Below are 24,581 nucleotides of genomic sequence, written 5' to 3' on the forward strand. Positions count from 1 at the left end.
CCTATGTGAAATACTGATAGGTATGTTTGCCTTGAGGCCTCATGACAGAGCTGAATTATTTGGAACCAGGCACATGGGTTTACATTGTGTTTTCAACAACGAAAATAAAGACAAATTGTCAAGAAGGGGCAACCAAAAGGCAGCTTGAAGGACCACATAACCAGGGACACTGACTCAATCCTGGTAGGCTTGTGAGGATGCGAGAGGGGGCTGGGAGCCCTCGGTCCACAGCAGCCTGGGCTGGGACCAGGGGACTCGGCTGAGACCAGAGGACTAGGCTGGAAGCTGTGCCCTCGGCTGGGTCCAGCTAATTCGGCTGGAAGCTGCTGCCACCTCGGCTGCATCCGGAGACCTCCGCTGAGTCCTTCAGCTGGGTGCTACGCCCTGGGCTGGTGGCACAGCTTTGGCCGCCCTTGGCTGGGAGCAGCGCACTCGGCTTAAAAGTCCCAGGCGGCTCCACGACGCAGAGTCTGGACAGAGGCTAAATTGGCAGCAGCCACTCACCTTGGGCTCTGGCAGAGGGAAGGCAGACTGGACTGGAACTGTGTGGAGACACTCGGGATTTGGAGGGTGCTCAGAGCTTGTGCTGAGTGTAGCCACACAGGACTGTGGTCATCTTACTCCTTCCCAGGGCCCTGGGGAGAGGCGGCCGCCCCTCCCTAGGAGAATCAATCCCACCTGGTGACCATTGAAATGCTAATTGAGGCCCATTAACAACGAGCATCTGCCCCACCCTCGGGAAATCCTCTTACACTGAGCACCTGAGGGAGTTTTTCAGGCAACACAGAGACCAAGGTTCTTCAGGTGACCTCTACTAACAGCCTCCAGGCAAAAAAAGCTAGAGGATAACTACCATTCCCTGGGCTAGTAACTCTAATCAGGAAAGTTAAGACTTGACAGTGGTGTTTAAAGTGGGTCCTCCCTGCCTCATCCAAACCCAGGAGAGGGAGCCACAAACAGCAGAACACCAACACCCACAGGGAAAATTTGGCAGCCTCCAAAGCCCACTGTGATAGCCAAAATGGTGAAACACAGAAACAAAAGCCAAATGAAAGAATAAGAGACTTCTACCGAAGATGATATAAATGAGGTGCAGTTAAGCAAGTTATCAGAACTAGAATTCAGAGCCATGATCTTGAGGAAGCTCAACAGCATGTGTAAGGACATAGAGATGCTGAAAATAAGCCAATTGGAAATCAAAAACCACCAAGAAGAGATAAAAAATGACATATCAGAAATGAAAAACACATTGGAAGGCTAAAAAGCAGAGTAGAGGAAGCTGAGGACCAGATCAGTGAATTAGAAGACAGGGTAGAAAAAATCAACTGAACAGAAAACCAAAAGGAAAAAAACTATTAAAAAACAGGAAGATAGCTTAAGAGAACTGTGGGACAACTGGAAACGTAATAATATTCGCATCATAGGAGTCCCCAAAGAAGAAGAAAATGAACAAGGGTTAGAGAATATATTCAAAGAAGTAGTGACAGAAAAATTTCCTAATTTGGTGAAGGAAGAAGGCATTCAAGTCCAAGAAGCATAGAGAGCCCCAAGTAAGAAGAACCCAAATAGGCCCACACCAAGACACATAGTAATCAAACTACCAAAAATTAAAGACAAAGAGAGAATCCTAAAAGCAGCAAGAAATAAACAACAGGTTAACTACAAAGGAAACCCCATAAGGCTCTCAGCTGACTTCTCACAAGAAACACTACAAGCCAGAAGGGAATGGCATGAAGTAATCAAGGTCATGAAAAATAAGGATCTGAATCCAAGACTGTTCTGCCCAGCAAGGCTATCATTCAAAATGGAAGGTCAAATAAAGAGCTTCCCAGACAAAAAAAGGTTAAGGGAATACATTAGCACCAAACCAGCACTGCAAGAAATATTAAAAGGACTGCTGTAATTACCAGGAGAAATGGGAAGAAAAATAGAACAACACTAAACAAAAATGGAAATAAATAAGTACATATCAATAATCACCTTAAATGTAAATGGATTGAATGCTCCCATAAAAAGACACAGAGCAGCTGATTGGATAAGAAAGCATGACTCATCTATATGTTGTCTACAAGAGACCCACCTCACAACAAAAGACTCACATAGATTGAAAGTGAAGGGATGGAAAAAAATCTTCCAAGCAAACGGAAAGGAAAAAAAAAAGCTGGGGTAGCAATACTCATATCTGATAAAATAGACTTCAAAATGAAGGCCATAACTAGAGACAAAGAAGGCCACTACACAGCATTGAAAGGATCTATCCAACAGGAAGATATAACCTTGATAAACATATATGCACCCAATATAGGAGCACAAAAATATATTAAAAATCTTCTGGAGGACTTCAAAGGAGAAATCGATAGCAATATAATCATAGCAGGGGACTTCAACACTCCGCTGACATCACTGGATAGATCCTCTAGACAAAAAATTAGCAAGGAAACAGAGACTCTAAATGAAGCACTAGAGCAAATGGATTTAATAGGTCTCTACAGAGAATTACACCGCAAAACTACAGAATTCACATTCTTCTCAAGTGCAGATGGGACATTCTCAAAGACAGACCACATGTTAGGGAACAAACTAAGTCTCTACAAGTTCAAGAAGACTGAAATCATATCAAGCATCTTCTCAGATCACAATGGCATGGAACTAGAAATCAACTGCAAGAAGAACATACAAAGATATTTGAACACATGGAAGCTAAATAGCATGTTATTAAACAATGAATGGGTCACCGAGGAGATCAAGGAAGAAATCAATAACTTCCTGGAAACCAATGAAAATGAAGAAACAACAACACAAAATCTATGGGATGCAGCGAAAGCAGTTCTGAGAGGGAAGTTCATAGCACTACAGGCCTACCTCAAAAAACAAGAAAAATCTCTAATAGACTATCTAACCTCACAACTTAAAGAACTAGAGAGCAAACAAAAAGAAAACCCCAGAGTAAGTAGAAGGAAGGAAATAGTGAAGATCAGAGCAGAAATAAATCACATAGAGACCAAAAAAAAACAATTCAAAGGATCAATGAAACAAAGAGCTGGTTTTTCGAAAAGATAAACAAGATTGATGGACCGTTAGCTAGACTCACCAAGAAACAGAGAGAGAGAACCCAAATACACAAAATCCGAAATGAAAGAGGAGAAGTAACAACTGACACCACAGAAATACAAAAGATCATTAACAACTACTATGAACAATTATATGGCAACAAATTCGACAATCTAAGCGAAATGGACAAATTTCTAGAAACACATAGTCTCCCAAAACTGGACCAGGAAGAGATAGAAAACTTGAACAGACCAATAACAACAGAAGAAATTGAAGATGTAATCAAGACTTTCCCAGCAAACAAAAACCGAGGCCCGGATGACTTCACAGGGGAGTTTTACCGAACATTCACAGAAAAACTAACACCCATTCTCCTCAAACTATTTCAAAAAATTCAAGAAGAAGGAAGACTTCCAAACTCATTTTATGAAGCCAGCATAATTCTAATTACAAAACCAGAAAAAGACACTACAGAGAAAGAAAACTACAGGCCAATAGCCCTGATGAACATAGATGCCAAAATCCTGAACAAAATACTAGCAAATCAGATCCAGCAATATACCAAAAAAATTATCCACCATGACCAAGTGGGATTCATCCCAGGGATGCAAGGCTGGTACAATATTCACAAATCAATAAATGTGATACATCACATAAATAAAATGAAGAATAAAACCACATGATCATATCAATAGATGCCGAAAAAGCCTTCGACAAAATCCAGCATCCATTTCTGATGAAAACGGTCAGCAATGTGGGAATAGAGGGATCATATCTAGATATAATAAAGGCCATATATGAAAGACCTACAGCCAACATCATACTCAATGGGCAAAAACTAAAAGCATTTCCCTTAAGAACAGGAACAAGGCAAGGATGCCCACTTTCGCCACTCTTATTTAACATAGTACTGGAAGTCCTAGCCACAGCAATCAGATAGGAAGAAAAAATAAAAGGGATCCAAATTGGAAAGGAGGAAGTGAAACTGCCATTATTCACAAATGACATGATACTATACATAGAAAACCCCAAAGACTCCATCAAAATTTACTAGACTTAATAAATGAATTTGGCAAAGTAGCAGGATACAAAATTACCATCAAGAAATTGATGGCATTCTTATACACCAATGATGAACTCACAGAAAGAGAAACTACGAAAACAATCCCATTTACCATTGCGGCAAAAAAAATTAGGATACCTAGGAATAAACCTAACCAAAGAAATAAAGGACCTATTCGCAGAAAACTACAGGTCATTGAAAAAAGAAATAGAGGAAGATATAAAAAAGTGGAAGCACATACCCTGTTCATGGATTGGAAGAATTAACATCATTAAAATGCCCATACTACCCAAAGCAATTTCAATGCATTCCCTATCAAAATACCAATGGCATACTTCACAGAATTAGAACAAGTACTTTAAAAGTTTATATGGAACCAAAAAAGACCTCAAATAGCCACAGCAATCTTGAAAAGGAAGAACAAAGTTGGAGGGATCACATTACCAGATTTCAGGTTATACTACAAAGCCACTGTAATCAAAACAGCCTGGTACTGGCACAAGAACAGGTATACAGCCCAGTGTAACAGAACAGAGAACCCAGAAATGGACCCAAGGCAATATGCTCAATTAATATTTGACAAAGGTGGCAAGAGCATACAGTGGAGGAAAGACAGCCTCTTTAATAAATGGTGTTGGGAAAATTGGACAGCTACATGCAGAAAAATGAAACTAGACCATCAACTTACACCCTACACAGGAATAAACTTAAAATGGATAAAAGACTTAAATGTGACTCATGAATCCATGAAAATCCTAGAAGAAACTGTAGGCAACAAAATTTCAGACATCATACGCAGCAGGATTTTCACTGATACATCACCTAAGGCAACAGAAACAAAGGAGAAAATGAACACATGGGACTACATCAAACTCAAAAGCTTCTGCACAGCGAAAGATACAATCATCAAAATGGAAAGGCTACCCACTGTATGGGAGAACATAATTGCCAGTGATATATCAGATAAGGGGTTAATTTCCAATATATATAGAGTGCTCATACAACTCCACAAAAGGAAGACAAAGAACCCAATTAAAAAATGGGCAGAGGAACTAAATAGGCACGTCTCCAAACAGGACATACAAATGGCTAAGAGACATATGAAGAAGTGCTCAATATCACTAATCATCAGAGAGATGCAAATTAAAACAACAATTGGATATCACCTCACACCTGTCAGAATGGCTGCCATCAACAAATCATCAAACAACAAGTGTTGGCAAAGGTATAGAGAAAAGGGTACTCTAGTACACTGCTGGTGGGAATGCAGACTGGTGCAGCCACTATGGAAAACAATATGGTGTTACCTCAAAAAATTAAAAATTGAACTGCCATTTGACCCAGTGATCCCACTTCTAGGAATATACCCTAAGAAGCCTGAAACACCATTCAGAAAGAATATATGTACCCCCATGTTTGTAGCAGCACTATTTACAATAGCTAAAATCTGGAAACAGCCCAAGTGCCCATCAGTATACAAATGGATCAAAAAGTCGTGGTACATATACACAATGGAGTACTACGCAGCTGTAAGAAAGAAAGATCTCTTATTCTTTGAGATGACATGGAGGGACCTGGAAAGTATCATCCTAAGTGAAACAAGTCAAACAGAGAAAGACACGTATCATATGATCTCACTTATTTGTGGAATATAATGAACATAACAGTCTGAGGAATGGGGTAATCCCAGAGACGTGGAAGTGGGGTATAGACTGACAATCCCCAGAAGAGGGGGTTGTGGGGGAGAGATAAACCACAGAACTTATATGCATGTATGCATGAACAGTGGACATGGACAACAAACTGGGGACAGGGCAGGGAGGGAGGGGGAATCAGAGTTGGAAAAATGAGAAACATCTGTAACAAAAATTAATTAATTAAGAAAAATAAAAAATAAAACGTGTTTTCGTCCCTTGTCAACTGTATAACCTTGAGTGAGTTACAAAAACCCATTTTTTGAACTGGGTGTCAAAATTATCAGCATGGTGAAACATGAAAGTCCCAATCTAGTGCCTGGCACAAAATAAATGCCAGAACTAGATATATATTATTATTACCATTATTATTATCATTGATCCTGCATAGTAAGAAATGAATTACACGTATTTTATTATATAATTTATATGATGATTCAATGAATAGTTTTAATTTTAATTATTTTAATCCTCACCTGAGGATATTTTTTTCATTTCTGTTCAGATAAAGTGGGAGGTAGGGAGGGAGGGAAACAGAGAGAGAGAGAGAGAGACATCAACATGAGAGGGACACATCGAGTGGTTGCCTCCTGCACGACCCCCAGTCAAGGCCGGGGACGAATTGCAACTGAGGTACGTGCCCTTGACCGAAATTGAATCCGTGACTCATTGGTCCATGGGCTGACACTCTAACTGCTGAGCCAAACCGGCTAGGCTCAATGAATACTTTTTATAATTAATAGCAGAAATTGCTTATGTGAAATCTCAGATGTATAATAAATATCAGCTGTATCATGGCTTTGGTCACATGTAGAAAGTAAAATGAAAACATAAATACAACTATATTTGGATAAACAGTAATAGTTTTTAGAGTGTTATAAACTGCAAAATCACTCTAATTGAATAATACTATGTATCATTTATTTATTCATCAACACATATTTGTTGCATACTTACTATGTGCCAAATACCCTTCTAGATACTGAATTTAATAGTGAACAAGACATAAGAGCTACCTGGAAAATTGGAATTTACATTCCACAGGGGGGCAGGAAATGAATGGAGAAATTAACAAACCTAGTTGAGATCATGATAATTTGCCTCAAAAATAAACCGGGCCCTGGCCGGTTTGACTCAGCAGTTAGAGTGTCGGCCCGCAGACCAGAAGAGTCCAGGTTCTTCCCGCTAGGGGCACATACCTCGGTTGCAGTTTGTCCCCGGCCTCCATTGGGGTCGTGTGGGTGGCAGCCACTCGATGTGTCTCTCTCACGTTGATGTTTTTCTCTCTCTCTTTCTCCTTCCCACTCTATCTGAAGATAAATGCAAAAATGTGCTCGGGTGAGGATAAAAAAATAAATAAATAAAATAAACCAGGATTGTGAAATAAAGAATAGTTAGAATTCAGGTGGGGGTTGGGGGTGGTAGGATGCTATTTTAGAAAGTCTTGACTTGTAGGGCATTTGTGAGGAAGTATATTTAATCTGAGATATGAATTGTAAGAAAAAGCCAACCTGAAAATAACCTTATGGAAGCACATTCCCATAAGAGGGAAAAGCTCCTGCAAAGACCCTGAGACTAACTGGGAAGAGAAAGAGGCCCACCTCACTGAACAAGGACAATTGACCAAGGGATGTTTTCAGGGGGTGCGTAGAAATCTGTTAACACAGGAGTTTTGTGAGGTATTGAGTTTTCATTCTAAGTGAAATGGGGAAGCATAGGGAGGTTTCAATCAAGGGAACTATAATGATTTTATTTATTGATTTTTAACTTGATTATTACTATTATTTTTAGAGAGAGGAAGGGAGACAGAGAGAAACATCGATTTTTGTTGTTCCGCTTATTTATGTACTCATTGCTTGATTCTTGTATGTGCCTTGAACTCACAACCTTAGTGTATTGGGATGTGGCTCTTACCAACTGAGCTACATAGCCAGGGCTTAATATTTTCAATTTGACTATTGGGGGGTTACTAACGGAAAAATTATATCTTGATAGGACATGAGAGCTAGAAGGTACATTGGAAGCAAAATAGTTTATCCTTCTCTCTGCTGATCCGAAAACTGCAATCCCCAGATAGGTTGAATAATTTAGTCATAATCACAGGTTTTACCGATGGTAGAACCAAAAGGATTGAATATATTCGGTCTCAACCCAGTCAGTCCAGCCCAAGTCCACCATCCCAGTGCAGCTCAGCCCAAGCTATTCTATTCTTTTTTTTTTTTTTTTTTAATCCTCACCTGAGGACATTTTTTTCCCATTTATCTTTAGGTAGAGTGGGAGGGAGTGGGGGAGAGAGAAAGAAAGAAACATCGAAGTGAGAAAGACACATTGATTGATTGCCTCCCCCACAACCCGACCAGGGCCTGGGACTGAACCATAACTGAGGTACATGCATTTGACCAGAATCGAACCTGCGACTCTTTGGTCTGGGCCGATACTCTAACCCTGAGCCAAACCAGCCAGTTCCCAAGCTATTCTATTCTGTTCTGTTCATTCTTTTTTATCCTACCCTACCCCACCCCTCCCCACCCCGCCTTACCCTTCCTTATCCTATCCTATGAATCATGTGCCACCCCTGTTGCCTTTCCCATCACATCTCAATCCCCTCCTGGCTTTTCTCAGCATCTCTTCTAACATTATATAGCCACTGGCTCAGATTCCTAGATAGATAATCAACAGTCAGCTTGTATTCAGCTGCTCTGTTTCTCCTGGTTCCTTCCTTTGGCTTTGGCCCTCTTCTGGCCCTCTTCCCTCTCTCCTTGCACAGTTGGCCTATCTGGCTAACCATTCATTCAGATCCCTTTTTTCTTTTCCAGTGCTGGAGAGCAAACTGGCTGAAATTTTCAATTTTTGTAAACAGTTTGAAATGAGTGGCCCAACCAATTAGTCTACATTGATTTGCATGTTTAAGTATCCGATCTAGCTACCAAATTGGTGCATTGGGGGTTATACTGAAAAGTAGAAAAGCTCAGGCAGCCTCTGGCAAGAGGAGCAAAGAGAGTTGGCAAGAAGATCCTATTTCTTGTGTTTTGTGCCTGCCAGCCAAGGTAATCTCTTCTAGGTCTCTTTCACTATCTGGAGCAGTGGTTCTCAACCTTCCTAATGCCATGACGCTTTAATACAGTTCCTCCTATTGTGGTGACCCCCAAGCATAAAATTATTTTCATTGCTACTTCATAACTGTAATTTTGCTACTGTTGTGAATCACCATTGGAAATGTGTGTTTTCCGATGGTCTTAGGCGACCCCTGTGAAAGAGTCGTTTGACCCAGAAAGGGGTTGCAACCTGCAGGTTGAGAACCGCTGATCTAAAGGGTAGTGACAGTACCTTGTCCAGGCTTCCACCTGGGCTTATATTAAGAGCAAATTTATCTTGATTGTCAGAAGAGACTGACAGATCTACTTTAACATCTCCCTCTGATTTACTCAGAGAAAAAGTAGACACCTCCTTCTGTTGCTTTACTTTGCTCTCCTGTGTTATACTTGAAAATAATAATGCTGTTTTGATCACTTCTTTCTCCCCTGTAAACAAAACTTTTCAATTAAGATAAAAGAGCCTACAGGAGTGTTTGAGATGAAACATCTTACTTCAAAATTCTTTTGGAGGTCTGCAATGAGTATATGCGGAAACTTTAAATTAAACCCTTTAAAAATACTCTGGAATTTCAGTTTTAACTGTTTTATTCCTAAAAAAAATTTTTTACACCATGGTAACTTTAGTCCTAGTGCTTATCATCACTTATATAAATGATTTTGCTATTTTCATTTATGGGTGACAGACTAGAGTACTGATTCTCACAATTGCATGAGCATCAGAATCACCCGGAGGACTTGTTAGAACACAGACCTCTGGGCCTTGCCCCAGGATATCTGATTCAGTGAGTTTGGGGTGCGACATGACAGTTTTCATTTTTAAATACTTTCCAGGTCATGCCAAGGAACAAGCACCAAAGAGGTTCCAAGGAACCATGCTTTGAGAACCACTGATTTGACATACTGGCAGGGAAAGGTGTCTGACTGTATGATGGTTAGATTCATGGATATAAAGGGGGCAAAAGCCACATTTGTGATTGAGGACTATGTCTAAACTGTACCAGTCATTTAGTTGTCTACCTTTCCCTATAGTGGAAATTCCTCATGATCTCCTCTTCTCTCTCTCTCTCTCTCTCTCTCTCTCTCTCTCTCTCTCTCTCTCTGTCTCTCTCTCTCTCTGTCTCTCTCTCTCTCTGTCTCTCTCTCTCTCTGTATATATATATATATATATATATATATATATATATATATACACATACACACATATATACATATTCTTAAATTAGTTTACATTAAATATAATTTTTATGAGTTTCAGGATCTCCTTTTCTTTTATCATCTCTGAACTTTTCCCAACTATGAAGCCTTGTTTAAAAAAAAAAAAAAAAAAAAGAATTGGTGAAAGCCTAAAAAACAGGGAAAGAAATGTTTCTTATTCTGTATTTTTGACAGTCACATAGGTTGTTTGTAACCTGTATAAAATGTAATTTCAGAGTCAAAACAACTTGCATTTGCCATCGTATCATATACTTCCTTGGCATTGTGGGATGAAATCCAAAGGCATAGGCTGACGGGGTTAAAATATATGGAGGCGTTTTATAGCTGACCTTGTCTGTTTCCTGCCCACATCTCCTTATTCTCACTACTGCATTGCATGTAGGTCCAGCTTCCACCTGCCAGAAACTGCATTTCTTTACCTAAGGGCTTTCTGTGACCACTGAATCCTACTTTTCCCACTTGTGTGTCTAGCTTCCCATTCTAGTAGATTAACATTCCCCCAATAGCTTTCAACCGGTGATGGTATATAAATAGCCCAGTGTCCTCACCCCTGAGTAGTACAACCCTGAGGCGTGTGTTTCCTGAAGCTTCCCAGCAGGATTAAACTCTAGTCACTGACAGTAATTGCTGGTTTAATGAGTATGCCCTATAATTTATTTTTATTTATTTATTTTCCTTTATTGATTTTAGAGATGGAGGAAGGGAGAGGGAGAGATAGAAACATTGACAAGAGAGAACATTGATTGGCCACCTCCTGCATGCCCTTCACCGGGAATCGGGCCCATAACCTGGGCATGTGTCCTAACCGGGAATTGAACCAGTGACCTCTTGGTGCATGGGTCAGTGCTCAACCACTGAGACACACCAGCCAGACTATACCCTATAATTTCTATTCCCTTTCCTGCCTCCATTCCCCATTCCCCTACCAGTATTTCCTTCACATCATACATCAACAACTTATGCTTGAAAGCTCATCTCAGGGTTGGCCTTGCAGTGACTTAAATGAAAGATCCATTGTGTGTGTGTGTGTGTATGTGTGTATGTGTGTGTATATGTTTGTATTTATAATATGTACACATTGGAAACTAAGGAGTGTAAATACCCTCTTTCCAGCCAAAGACCCACAGTGATACCTCTGTAGTAGAACAAGTTGGGTTTGTTACTTTTGGTAATGAGGGAGAATGCATGCCATTGGGGACGCATGTACACAACATGGGGCTGTGTGAGTAAGAGCATGTTAGATAGAACCTGTTTTAGGATTTGCGTTTGTGTTAGGTAATTTGAAAGAGGGTTTGAGGGTTTAAGGGCTTTGCTTTGGATTGCATGTTTTCAGTGAGTGGGAGTAACTTTATCATTGGGTATCTTCAAAACTATTTCCTAGAAGGAGGGAAGACTGGAGAGAGGCTGAAGGTACAATTGACAAAGATGAAGAGGTAACTCATATTAACCAGGATAGGGGAATGTTTGGTATTTTGTGGTTTGGACAATGTTTATGTTCTTGTCTGTATTCCAACATGATTATGGAATGGTGTTGGCTGATGTTGGTATTCTGTGGAACAGTTTATCTTCAACACAATATGAACCAAGGCATAGTTGTGAGTCCCAGGCCAGCCCTGTCATGCCAGGCGCTGCTATTCTTCTTCTCTTTCCCTTTTGTCCTTTCAGTTACTGAACAGAACTGTCTTTTACTAAAAATGGTCCCAAATATAGAATTAAGACATTTCTATATTAATTACCTTTTGATTTAAATTATATTCATACTGATTTTAACATCATCATTCATCCACCTGAGTAATGTACAAGTGATTTCCATTTTAGGCCATGAGATATTTTTGGACTTGGTATTGAAATATTGTTTCATGTAGATAAAGAGAGAGAAATATAGATATCCACAAATATCTACCCACATACAAATTACTTTCCAAACTTTTTTTTTTAATCCTCACCCAAGGATATTTTTCTGTTTGTTTTCACACAGAGTGAGAGGGGGAGAGAGAGAGAAACATCGATGTGAGAGAGACACATTGATTGGTTACCTTTCGCATGACCCTGACCAGGGCCAGGGACTGAACCACAACCGAGGTACTTGCCCTTGACCGGAATCAAACCCGTGACTCTTTGATCCTTGGGCTGATGCTCTAACTGCTGAGCCAAACTGGCCAGGGCTCCAAAGTGGTTGGTTTGTTTATTTGTTTATTTATTTATTTTATTTTATTTTATTTTATTTTATTTTATTTTATTTTATTTTATTTTATTTTATGTTCACCTGAGGACATTTTTGCATTTATCTTCAGATAAAGTGGGAGGGAGAGAGGGAGGAAGAGAGAGAGAGAAACATTGACGTGAGAGAGACACATCGACTGGCTGCCACCCACACAACTTCAACCGGGTCCGGGGAAAAACTGCAACCGGAGGTACATGTCCTTAGCAGGAACCGGACCCGGGACTCTCTGGTCTACTGGCTGATGCTCTAACCACTGAGCAAAATCAGCCAGGGCTCCAAACTGTTTTGATGAAAGATCAGTTACATTCTGATTATGATCTTTTTCTTTCAAGTTCCCAATTTTACCTAAACCTGAATTTATGGAACTGATTGGAGTCAGTACTGGATTTCTTCTTATTAATCTCACTCTAATAGAGGTATTGTGAGGAAGGAAGTATGTGAGTGATAGGAATGCATTTTGGAAGTAAGGGTCCTGTCTTGCTTTTAACAGAACCTTCTTTATTTTTCAGAGAGCTAAAGAGGAGGCCCAGCAGAAAGAAGCTAAAGTGAAACTCCTTACTGAGTCTGTAAACAGTGTCATAGCTCAAGCTCCACCTGCAGCACAAGAGGCCTTAAAAAAGGAACTCGACACTCTAACCACCAACTACCAGTGGCTCTGCACCAGGCTGAATGGGAAGTGCAAGACTTTGGAAGTCAGTTGCTTTTCTTGATTTTTATCAGTTATGTGTCAGCTTATAGTCATGTGTGATGCATGGTGTTGAAGCACATGGACCCTGGTATAAGAATTCTTGGGCTCAAATTCTTCACTTAGGCACTTATAATTTGTTACTTTGGCCCAGTTGCTTAACCTATGTGTAAAATGAACATAAAAGTAATACCTATTTTAGCCCTGGCTGGTTTGGCTCAGTGGTTAGAGCATTAGCCCACAGACCAAAGGGTTTCAGGTTTGATTCCCTATCAAGGGCATGTATCTGGATTTCAGGTCGATCCCTGGCCCTGATTGGGGTCATGCAGGAGGCAGCCAATTGATGTGTCTCTCTTACATCAATGTTTCTGTCTTTCTCTCCCTCCTACCCTTCCACTCTATCTTTTTTTAATTTAAGTTTGTTTTTTTATTCCTCAGGATATTTTTTTTATTTATCTTCAGATAGAGTGGGAGGGAGGGAGAGAGAGAAACATCGATGTGATAGAGCCACATTGAGTGGTTGCCTCCCGCACAACCTGACCAGGGCCAGGGACGAACCGCAACCGAGGTATGTGCCCTTGACAGGAATTGAACCCGCGACTCATTGGTCCGCTGGCTAATGCCCTAACCACTGAGAAAAACTGGCCAGGGCTCTTCCACTCTATCTTAAAAAAAATCGATGGAAAAATATCCTTGGCTGAGGATTAACAATGAAATAAAATAAAATAAAAATAGTACCTATAGCATTGGGTGTTGAAGAAATTAAATGAGGTATTCTGTTTAAAGTACTTAGCCTTGTGCTCAGTGCATGTGAGCAGCTATCATTCTAATTCTTCTTATTATTACCATTATTATTATTATTATTATTATATCTTTCCCAACCTGTCTGTGCACTTAATTTCCTTCTTTGTTTCTGCCACCTGAGGATCTTTCATATTTGTTTAATAGATAAGCTACGAAATTAAAATGTTTTCTTTGTATTTCATTCAGCATTTCAATATGACTGATGCAGGGGTGGGGCATGACCACATCAGCTCCATTTACCATTTAGAAGGAAAGTTTCCTTTTTTTGTTTGTACTCTCTTCAAAGTCAATTTCATTTCTGTGATTTCAAAGTAATTTTAAGTTCCAATCTGTTAAGCTTAACTGTTATTCTAAGTGGCTTTTAGCTCCAATTCAGGCTGCAGGACAGTATTTTATTTGGCCAAGGTGAACTGTAAAGTCAGTACATTCAGCCTCTCCAGCTGTGTCCTTGAAATGCATTGAGGACACATGAGGCCATCCATCCTGATGGTTAAATCAGCAAGGTGGTTCATTACCCCAATCTGCACCAACGTTAAAAAGACACATTACCACTTGCATCTCCTTATCTTCAAAGCTCAAAAGTACCCTCGGGTATTTAAGGAGATATTTATATTTTCCCACTGGGATCTTTGCCCAGAAGGAAGACAGCCTGTAGTCCAGCAGGAGCTGGAAATGACCCAGATTTAAGATTTCTATCATCTTTTAAAGCAAAATACTTAATTGCACTTTTTTGTGATAAACTGGATGTAAAATACCAAGCAAGTATTGGTAGGCAGGTTAGACTGACACTTCATCAGCTAGAGAGGGAGTGTCTCCTGTCACTTGCAAAGGCTTGGAGCAAAGGTGATAGAATTTTGTTTTCTTTATTGATTTTAGAGAGGAAGGTGGGGAGAGAGAGAGACATCGATGAGAGAGAACATTGATTGGCCACCTGCATGCCCCACATTGGGGATCAGGCCCACAACCTGAGCATGTGCCCTGACTGGGAATCGAACTGATGACCTCTTGGTGCATGGGTTGATGCTCAACCACTGAGCCACACTGGCCGAGCCTGATAGAGTTTTAGTTGCTCCTAAAATAAAACTTTCTTCCCAGCCTTCCCTTTTGGTAGAACTTGGGAAGGGGTGCCATAGCAGGTGGTGGTAATTGCACTATTGTATTTTATAGGTGTTCCCAATATTTATCATCGCAAAGCTAATGGAAAATGACTATTTTTATATTCTTATCTTCCAGTGCATCTTTCTGCTTTTATCCCAACAGACATAACCATAATCCAGAAATTTGCCTTTATTATTACTTTGCTTAAAAATATTGTATTACATACATATGAATGCCTGTACAGTATATTGCCCAATTTTGCTTGTTTCAAGCATTACAAAATATAGTAACGTGTTCTATATAGTTTTCTAGGGCTTGTTCTTTTTGCCCCCAATTTTTTGTGTCTGAAATTCATCCATATTGTTTTGCTTGATAAATGTATTCATTTTTACTGTCTTATTCTCTGTTTAAATGTGGCACAGTACCATATATATATATTCTTCTCCAGCCAGTGGATATAAAGATTGTTTTCTTTTTAAAAACTTTGATTATTACAAAAAGTGCTAAAATGAACATACCTGTGACCATCTCTATTGTCCATCAAAGCAGTTTCTCTGAAATGTGTACTGAGAACTGGAGTTGCTAGGCTGTTGGGTATGTGACTGTTCACCTTACTGAGAATGACAAATTATTTTCCAAAATGGTCATTTCAGTATACACATCCACCAACAAGAAATACAAGTTTTTGTTCATGCACATCTTCTCTCACACTTAAAATTGTCAAAATTCTCATTTACATCAGTCGTCATGGTCTAAATATCTCACTGTAATCCTGATTTACATTCTCCTGATTTCTGCGCTTGAATGTATTTTTTGTATGTGTATTGGACATATATCTCTTTTTCTTTGAAATACTACTTCAGGTTTTCCTTCCCCATCCCAAGGTCAGAAAAATACTTTTCTATATATTCTGGTAGCAATCTTAAAGTTTTGCTTTTTTATATATGAGTTCTTTTGTATGCTACTCAGTTTTTTCTTCTGTGTATGTCACAAGACATTTAAAACTAGTCACATCTTTGATATAGACAGTAGTCATAATTATGATAATATACCAAAAGGAAATAATTTGAATATGAAAAAAATCCTTAGTCATGTTGATGTTCACCACAAATTTATAAGAGCAAACAAGAATAAAAAATAGTCTAGTTATTGTGGAATATAATGAACACAATAAGCTGTTGAACAAAATAGATCCAGAGACATGGACCTAGGGAATAGACTGACAAACCTCAGAGGGAAGAGGGGCTGAGGAGGTGGGAAGAGATAAACCAAAGAAGTTATATGCATATATGCTTCACCAATGGACACAGACAGCAGTGAGGTGAAGAGGGGGAGGGTGTCAATGGGGGAAAAAGGAGGGACATCTGTAATACTTTAAAAAATAAAGATATAAAAAATAGTCTAGCCCTGGCCAGTTTGGCTCAGCGGTTAGAGCGTCGGCTTGCGGTCTGGAGAGACCCGGGTTCGGTTCCCGCTAAGGGCATGTACTTCGGTTGCAGTTTGTCCCCGGCCCTGGTTGGTCGTGCGGGTGGCAGCCACTCGATGTGTCCCTTCACGTCGATGTTTCTCTCTCTCTCTCCCTTCCTCTCTCTCCCTCCCACTCTATCTGTACAAAAAATGGAAAAATGTCCTCGGGTGAGGATTAAAAAAAAAAAAAAAAAATAAAAAAAAAAAAAAAAAAAAAAAAATAGTCTATTAAGTAAATGTTATTAAAGAAACAAAAATATAATCAATTAAATAAAACCTTAGATTTTTATTAAAAATGTCTTTTTAGTGTTATAGAAAAATTATATGATGTAATGTTTAGTGAAAAAAGCACTATGGTTAAATCCATACTTTAATTTTAACTATCAGATTTATATATGATAAAGTTTAAAGGAGGTCACAGGTCACAGACAAGCGGCAATAGTTGATGTGTTGATATGTTAGCTTTATACATGCATTTTTAGGTATGGTTTTATTCGTCTATTTCCATGACCATAATGTTGATGAATTATTTCTTTATTTAAAAAAGTAGCCCTGGCTGGTTTGGCTCAGCAGTTAGAGTGTCAGCCTGCGGACCAGAGAGTTTGGTTCCCGCTAAGGGCATGTACCTTGGTTGCAGTTTGTCCCCAGCCCCAGTTGGGGTCATGTGGGTGGCAGCCACTCGATGTGTCTCTGTCACGTCGATGTTTCTCTCTCTCTTCCTCCCTCTCTGACTCCCGCTCTATCTGAAGATGAATGTAAAAAAATGTCCTCGGGCGAGGATAAAAAATAAAAAAAAATAAAAAGAAAGTAAATCGCTGATTCTTGAATTTATCCATGTAATAAATTATTTCCTTAATGATTTGAAATTATGGATGTATTAAGTGATCCAAATGACTAGTTGCATTTTCAATTATGTACTGCAAAGGAAAGGTGAAAGATGTAAAACGAATGTTCTATTTTTAGAAGTTTTAAAAATGGAAATGCTCAAGTCTCACAAGCACTTTTTAATTAAAATATTTCATCGGGGATATGTCTTTCTTTCTTAGGAAGTTTGGGCGTGTTGGCATGAGTTACTGTCCTACTTGGAGAAGGCAAACAAGTGGCTAAATGAAGTTGAATTCAAACTTAAAACCACTGAAAATATTCCTGGTGGAACTGAGGAAATCTCCAAGGTGCTAGATGTAAGTTGTGAGTGAATCTAAACAAGAGCAGTTTATGTGCAGTACTGACGGATGTCAAGTACCAAAAAAAACCTAAATTCACAGAAAACAGCAGTGTAGCTGCTGTGCCTCCTCCTGCACTGGAGCTTGGGAAGAAGCCTTTGTTTCCTCTGAGAACCATACAGGGTCAGGGTTTTAAAACGAATTTCAGTAACCTCTTACAGAGGGCATTAGCCTTTTACTATATCACTAAATTCTAGGTTGACACTTTCCCTTACCTGCTTAAATCTACCACAGACTGGCAGAGACAGTTAGAATGCACAATTTTGCTCTTTTGGAGTAGGGCTAAGGAGGATAATAATGTAAAATATTATTTGCATTTTAAAAGCTACATTTGTTGAATTGGGAAAATTTTTAAATGATTGAAAATGATAAATTCATACCTTACAGAATGTTTTGAGGTATTAAACAAGCATGCTTTGATATTGGAAATATGCCTTTAACATGTTCATATATTTAAGTACATTCCAAATTTTAGTATATTTTCAAGTTTTATTTGGAAACTTTTAAAAATAAAATTAAAGGTATGTATTTGCATGTGTAAACTTTTCTTTATGTGAATTTCTGATACTTAATCAATTATGTAGTAGGCATTTTATTGAATTTTTGCTTACTCCTTTATGTAAAACAAATACGTAGTTATATGTATTGTATGTAGAGCTATATATGATCCATTCCCTATGTAAATAGGCTAAAATAAGGTACATAAATCAATCAAGATGTGAAGAAAATGCAAACTGTTTCTTTAGACTTAATAGAATTAGGGTCTTGGAATGTCACAGCAGAAACCTAGACTGCATTGTATCCAACGTCCTTATTTCATAAGAGAATTGTAAAACCTGAAGAGGTCTCAAAGAACAATGGCAGAGGTCCCATGCAGACTGTGGTTTTGGCCCTGCCTATATAGAGGTGTTCATTAACCAAACATTCCTTGTGAATCAGCAACGCAGGGCATCTTCTAAAAAAGGTGAAGTAAACTTTCGTAGTATTAGTAAAAGGATGGTGGCCAGAACTAGGGATGAAGAATGCAGTTAGTTATCCTATTCAATGATCATATATATATATATATATATATATATATATATATATATATATATATATATATATATAAATTTTCCCTTTATTGATTTTAGAGAGATAGGAAGGGAGAGAGAGAGAGAGAGAGAGCTAGAAACATCGATGAGAGAGAATATCAATTGGCCACCTCCTACATGCCCCCACTGGGAGCAGCCCACAACCTGGGCAAGTGTCCTGACCTGGAATCGAACCAGCAACCTCTTGGTGCATGAGTCGATGCTCAACCACTGAGCCACAAAGGCCGGGCTCAATGATCATATTGAAGGTCCTTATTCTCATTTTTATTGCCTCCACGTCCAAAGATGGCTGTTTTACCTTTAAGCCCTAGATGTGTAAAAACATGTAAAGGGCAAAGGAATTTCTTCTAAAGAGACTGCCTTTTTTAAACATCTGGGAAAAGAACCTCTTGAAATTCTATATACATATACTGTCAGAATCATGTCACTTGAGCATTAATAGCTATAAGAGAAATTGAGTATTTACCTTTCCAGGTTTTAAAGTAGGGATCAAAAGAGAAGGTGACTGTGAATCATTTTTAGGTGCCTCACTGAAGAATCTTGCTGTAAGCCCATGAAAATTTACATACAGCAATGTCATACAGGGTTGGCAAAAGTAGGTTTACAGTTATGAGTACTCAAAACACAGAGCGTATCCTTGTATTATTATTTATTAATCATTGTCTTATTTCTCATACAAACATCTGTAAACCTACTTTTTTCCCACCCTGTACATTTTCAATAACAATGATATTTCATGTTTTATTGATCCCAATGAAATATTTCTTTAAATTGTTTATAACTTAATTTTATGTAAATAAGAAGACACTGAGCATTGTGTGTGAATTCAGTGTATTTAGGAAAAGAAGAAAAATAGTAACTATTGCAAATGTGTTTCAGTCACTTGATAATCTGATGCAGCATTCAGAGGATAACCCAAATCAGATTCGCATATTGGCACAGACCCTAACAGATGGTGGAGTCATGGATGAACTGATCAATGAGGAACTTGAGACATTTAATTCTCGTTGGAGAGAACTACATGAAGAGGTATGACGATAAGAGTGAAAAATCTCTTTAAACTGATTTACATAAACATCTAGTAGTACTTTTAGGCTTCTCAGATAAAAAGCAGGAAGGAGGGGGTCAATGGGGAGAAAAGGGGGACATCTGTAGTACTTTAAACAATAAAAAAATGAGGAATATTTAAATATTTGCTCAGCTTCCATGTTTTAGAAACTGTTAGACCTGGTTGTAATATTTACACGTGTATTATATCATTTTGTCTTAAAAAAACATTTTAAAATACAGGTTTGTACAGGAAACTAAGACATACCAAATATAGTAACGTTCTCAAGTCCACAAATGAGTAAATAATCTAGTGTTCAAAATCAGATCTTATCTCACCTCAATGTTCTTTTCTACCCAAATAACCAATATGTAGGTATCCTCATATCAACATATCTATTTACTGTTCTGTCTCTCTTTTCCTGTCTGTCCATCTCTTTCTCTACTAACACACACACACACACACACACACACACACACACACAGGCACTGTTATGGTCACATGTAATCTGTTAATAATACATGTGATTCTATTAGTACCCAAGATATTGGATACTGTTTATTCTTCCCAAATAATACAAAAGAGTTTTTGTTTATATTAACAAAGGAATGTTGCCCTGTCAGTTTGGCTCAGTGGTGAGAGCATCAGCCTGCAGTTCAGAGAGTCCTGGGTTCAATTCCCGCTAAAGGCATGTAACTTAGTTGCAGTTTTTCCCCAGCCCTGGTTGGGGTAATGTGGGAGCCAGCCACTCGATGTGTCCCTTTCACGTTGCTGTTTCTCTCTCTCTCTCTCTTCCTCTCACTCTAACTGAACAAAAATGGAAAAGAGTCCTCGGGTGAGGACAAACAAACAAACAAACAAAAAACACAAAGGAATGTTTACATTTAAAAAGTTATATGCATGGCATGAATTTTTCAAATCAAAATGAAAAGAACATTACGTATTTTTTCCAATCAAACAATGTTTTGCATACACTCTCTTAAATCAAAAATGGATTCTTTGTCAAGAAGAAAAATATAGCTCAGTGAATTTTAGTTTCATATCCATTTACTGAGTGCATCTGCAACATGTGAGGCACTGTTCTAAGGTTTGGTAATAAGTAAGAAAAAGTGCCTATCCTTCATTACTTATAGACATTGATTAGCTAGGCAAAAACTTCTTCATTTCTTAATGTGTTTAGGCCATGGAAGCAAATTTTATATATATATATATATATATATATATATATATATATATATATATTTAATCCTCACCCAAGGATGTTTTTCCATTTCTGTTCAAGTAGAGTGGGAAGGAGAGAGAGAGAAACATCGACGTGAGAGTGATACATCGACTGATTGCCTCCTGCATGACCCCAACCAGGGCTGGGAAAAAACCACAACCAACATACATGCCCTTGACTGGAATCGAACCTGCAACTCATTAGTCTGCAGGCTGATGCTCCAACTGCTGAGCCAAACCAGCCAGGGTATAAATAATATTCTTATGAGATACAAAAAGTTGTGTTAGAGCCTGGCCAGTGTGACTCAGTGGTTGAGCGTCAACCCACGCACCAAGAGGTCGCCGGTTTGATTCCTGGTCAGGGCACATGCCCAGGTTGTGGGCCCGATCCCCAGTGGGGGGCATGAAGGAGGTGGCTAATCGGTGTTCTCTCTCATCAATATTTCTATCTCTCTCTTCCTCTCTCTCTCTCAAATCAATAAAGAAAAATAATAAATAAAACTTTAATAAAAAAGTTGTGTTAGAAACATCACAGAGCAATAGAGAACATGGAAAAACCTGCACACACCTGTGTGGGTCAGCGCAAGAAGGCGTTTGGGGTAGCTTTCTTAGAGAAGATTCCTTGTGCATTAGTTGTGCACATTTTAAACAGAGTAGGAGACAGTCAACCGGGGAAGTGTAGGAGGGCAATTCCAGGCAAGTGGGCACCAACATGTGAAAAGTGTTCCAGTGTGAGAGTGATTACATATGTATATCTGTAAATCATTTGGGTTTGCTAGAGCCTTAAATGCAAATGGAGGAGTGGCTAAAGGTGAGCCTGAGCAAGTAGGCAAAAGCAAGATGGCTGAGGGAGATCTATGCCTCACAAACAGTCTGGTCAGGTTACATAACCTCTGCCATGCCATTGACGAAGGAGGGGGTGGTCCGAGAGATGGGGAGATTGCAGGCAGCGAGACCAAGTAAGACATACTATTGTTAGTTCAGCTGGTAATAGGTACAGAGAAAATGAAAAATCTTGGAGAGCATCAAGGTTTCTGATTTAGAGGACTAGGTATCTGGAACTTTTGTAAACAAGACTGAGAACTAAGAAAAAAAGCAAGTGTGGAGGTGGAAGAGTAGGTATCACTTTTCTCCCCCACTGAGCCTGAGGTACCTACTTGTGTTTGACACCAACCAAAAGCCAGCTCAGAGTCAAGGACTTAAGTGTTGATACTGAATTCAGGAGATGATACCAGCGAGGACAAGTGAGGGTGTGGGGAGAGTGGAAATGGAAGGTTGGAAGGTTGGGAAAGGAAGGGTGCTTTTATCAGTAAGTTTCTACCGGGCTCAGTCCCACTGGGAGCTTTAAAGTAATTGTGTAGAACATCAGTGTTAAAGAGCGTGCTTAGATTTGTCCCATGAGCTCATGGAAGGCAGAGTGCTTATCCACCAACTGTTCTTGCTTTTGGTTTGAGAATTGCCCTAGTGTGCATAAAATCCCAGTACATTCTGAGCTGTTGAGAGCAATAAAATTGAGAAATAAGTGCCTAAGGTGGGCTTCTAGCAGTATGGGCAGCATACTGAGTTTAGGCAAACTCAGAGGGTCTGAGGTTAAGACGCTGTGTGGCAGGGCACCCACTAGGTCCAGTACAGTTGTCCCTCGTTTATGGTGGTTAATCCGTCCAGACTCCAGCGGTTGCACATGGCATTGAAGGATTCCTGGGGTGCTCGAATCAATAGGCCTACAGTCCCTACGTACAGTAATTTTAATTGTAATACAGGGGTGTATAATTGACTCAGACAACTGAGCGCACGCTGTATCATTTTCACTGTCTCAATCAATTTTTTAATGAATATATTTTGAAAAAACTGCAATAGAGTGAAGCCACGAAAGTCGAAGTGCGAAGTGGCGAGGGACGACTATATAGTACTTATGGAGCATCCAGGTGGGGCTATTCTGTAATCCATTAAGAGAGAGGTTTCCAGCCCTGAAGTTAAACAGAATGATTCAGACCAGTTATACACATTGGCTACATGCTAGTCACAACTGTCGAGTTCATGAGATCACCCCAGGTAGGCAAAAAGAAAAAGAATCATGGACAGAATTTAGCGCCAAATCAAGTTTTAGGCATAGTATTCAGGGCTTACCCAGGCAATGGGAAGATATGGTCCAAGAGGTACAGGAGACTCCAGTTAAAAGCAGGGTGCTTCACGGGTAGCAGTCATGAAAAAAAATGTCAAATACAGTAATGACGCCAGGTTAGATGAAGATGGAATTTGGCATCCCCTGGAAGGGAGTTGGGAGACTAAGTGAAAGGTTGAAGGGATTAAGTACAAAGTGGTAGTTATAGAATAGTCATGGAGATGTAAATTACAGCACAGGGAATATAGTCAATAATATCGTAATAATTATGTATGGGGCCAGGAAGGTACTGTACTTGAAACATCAGGGGGACCATTCTGTCATGTACATGGTTGTTTAATCGCTATGCTGTACACCTGAAACTAATACAGAATAATACTAAGTGTGAACTGTAATTTAAAAAAAAATTAAAATGAAAACCTATTAAAAAAGCAAAAACTTTTTTTAAAAAAGATGGAATTGGGCAAAAAAGATATTACTTATAACCTTGCCCAGAGCAGTTGTGATGGATTTTCCCCAGAGATAGAGTCTGGTGACATCGCGTTACAGAAGACATCAGAGAGAAAGAAGAGGGAAAGCCAGTGTGCACTATCCTTGTGGGGAGTTGGCTCTGAAGGAAAAGAAAGGTCTTAGTGGGGGATGATAGCCAGGGAGGTCTCCAGGAAACCTTTTGTTAATTAAGTGGGGAGAAGTTGGATCATGTTTAAAACTGGAAAGAAAGAAGTCCTGAGTAGGACTTTGTCCAATCCTGAAGAGAAGTAGGTGATGGTGAGGCAGATCAGTATTTTGATATGGAATTAGAAATAGCTTTTATTTACATTGGAATGTTAGTGTCAGAATAAAAATTGTAGCGCAAGCAAAAAACCAAGACACATTGTAAAACTGACCTTGGCGAAGCTAAGAAAATACCTCAATTTTCATCTTTAGCTGGGTGCAGAATTTCTCTATTCTGTGCATAGGAATAGACTGCTCTCTAACATGATCTTGGCATCAGCCTCATTTATGGAGTAGTCTTGCAAACCTTTAGTACCACAAACACTGCTTACGTATTTATATTTCAGAGGTCTTTGGTGTGGAACCTGGCATATAAAAAATAGTTCAATTCAACAACAAATCTTACTTGAACACCTACTCTGCTATATCCAAAATGAGTTGTTAAAACATTGAATATTGAATCAGAAAAACTTGAGTTGGAATGGCCCCTTTATTAGGATCAGATGGATCAGAGAAACTATACAGTAAGTTGTACAGAGAAGTTTAATGCCAATAACTATTAATTATTTACTGGGAATTAATTTTTAAGAGAAAATAGAAGAGATCTCAAAAGAATACCTTAGGGCTGAGGGATAGTACCCAAGGAAGGAACTGATCTGGAAAGCAAGATCTACCCAAAGCCAGACTTCAAACCTGTTTGGAAAGTGTGTCTCCAGCCTATGAGATGGCAAAACCGTTCACCAGGTTGACCTGGCCCAGAGCTACA

General features: G+C 39.1%; 1 protein-coding gene across 1 annotated transcript in view; it reads left to right on the top strand.

The window, feature by feature from the left end:
• The window catches only part of DMD (dystrophin), a 2,326,146-nt gene that overhangs the window by 905,235 nt on the left and 1,396,330 nt on the right, over nucleotides 1-24,581 (top strand). Inside the window, exons 27-29 of the mRNA XM_036270045.1 lie at nucleotides 12,852-13,034; nucleotides 17,443-17,577; nucleotides 19,590-19,739. Coding sequence (XP_036125938.1) covers nucleotides 12,852-13,034; nucleotides 17,443-17,577; nucleotides 19,590-19,739 — 468 coding nt within the window. The remainder of the gene's footprint in view (nucleotides 1-12,851; nucleotides 13,035-17,442; nucleotides 17,578-19,589; nucleotides 19,740-24,581) is intronic.

The sequence above is a fragment of the Molossus molossus genome, unplaced genomic scaffold, assembly GCF_014108415.1.
Source record: "Molossus molossus isolate mMolMol1 unplaced genomic scaffold, mMolMol1.p scaffold_m16_p_2, whole genome shotgun sequence".
Classification (NCBI taxonomy): domain Eukaryota; kingdom Metazoa; phylum Chordata; class Mammalia; order Chiroptera; family Molossidae; genus Molossus; species Molossus molossus.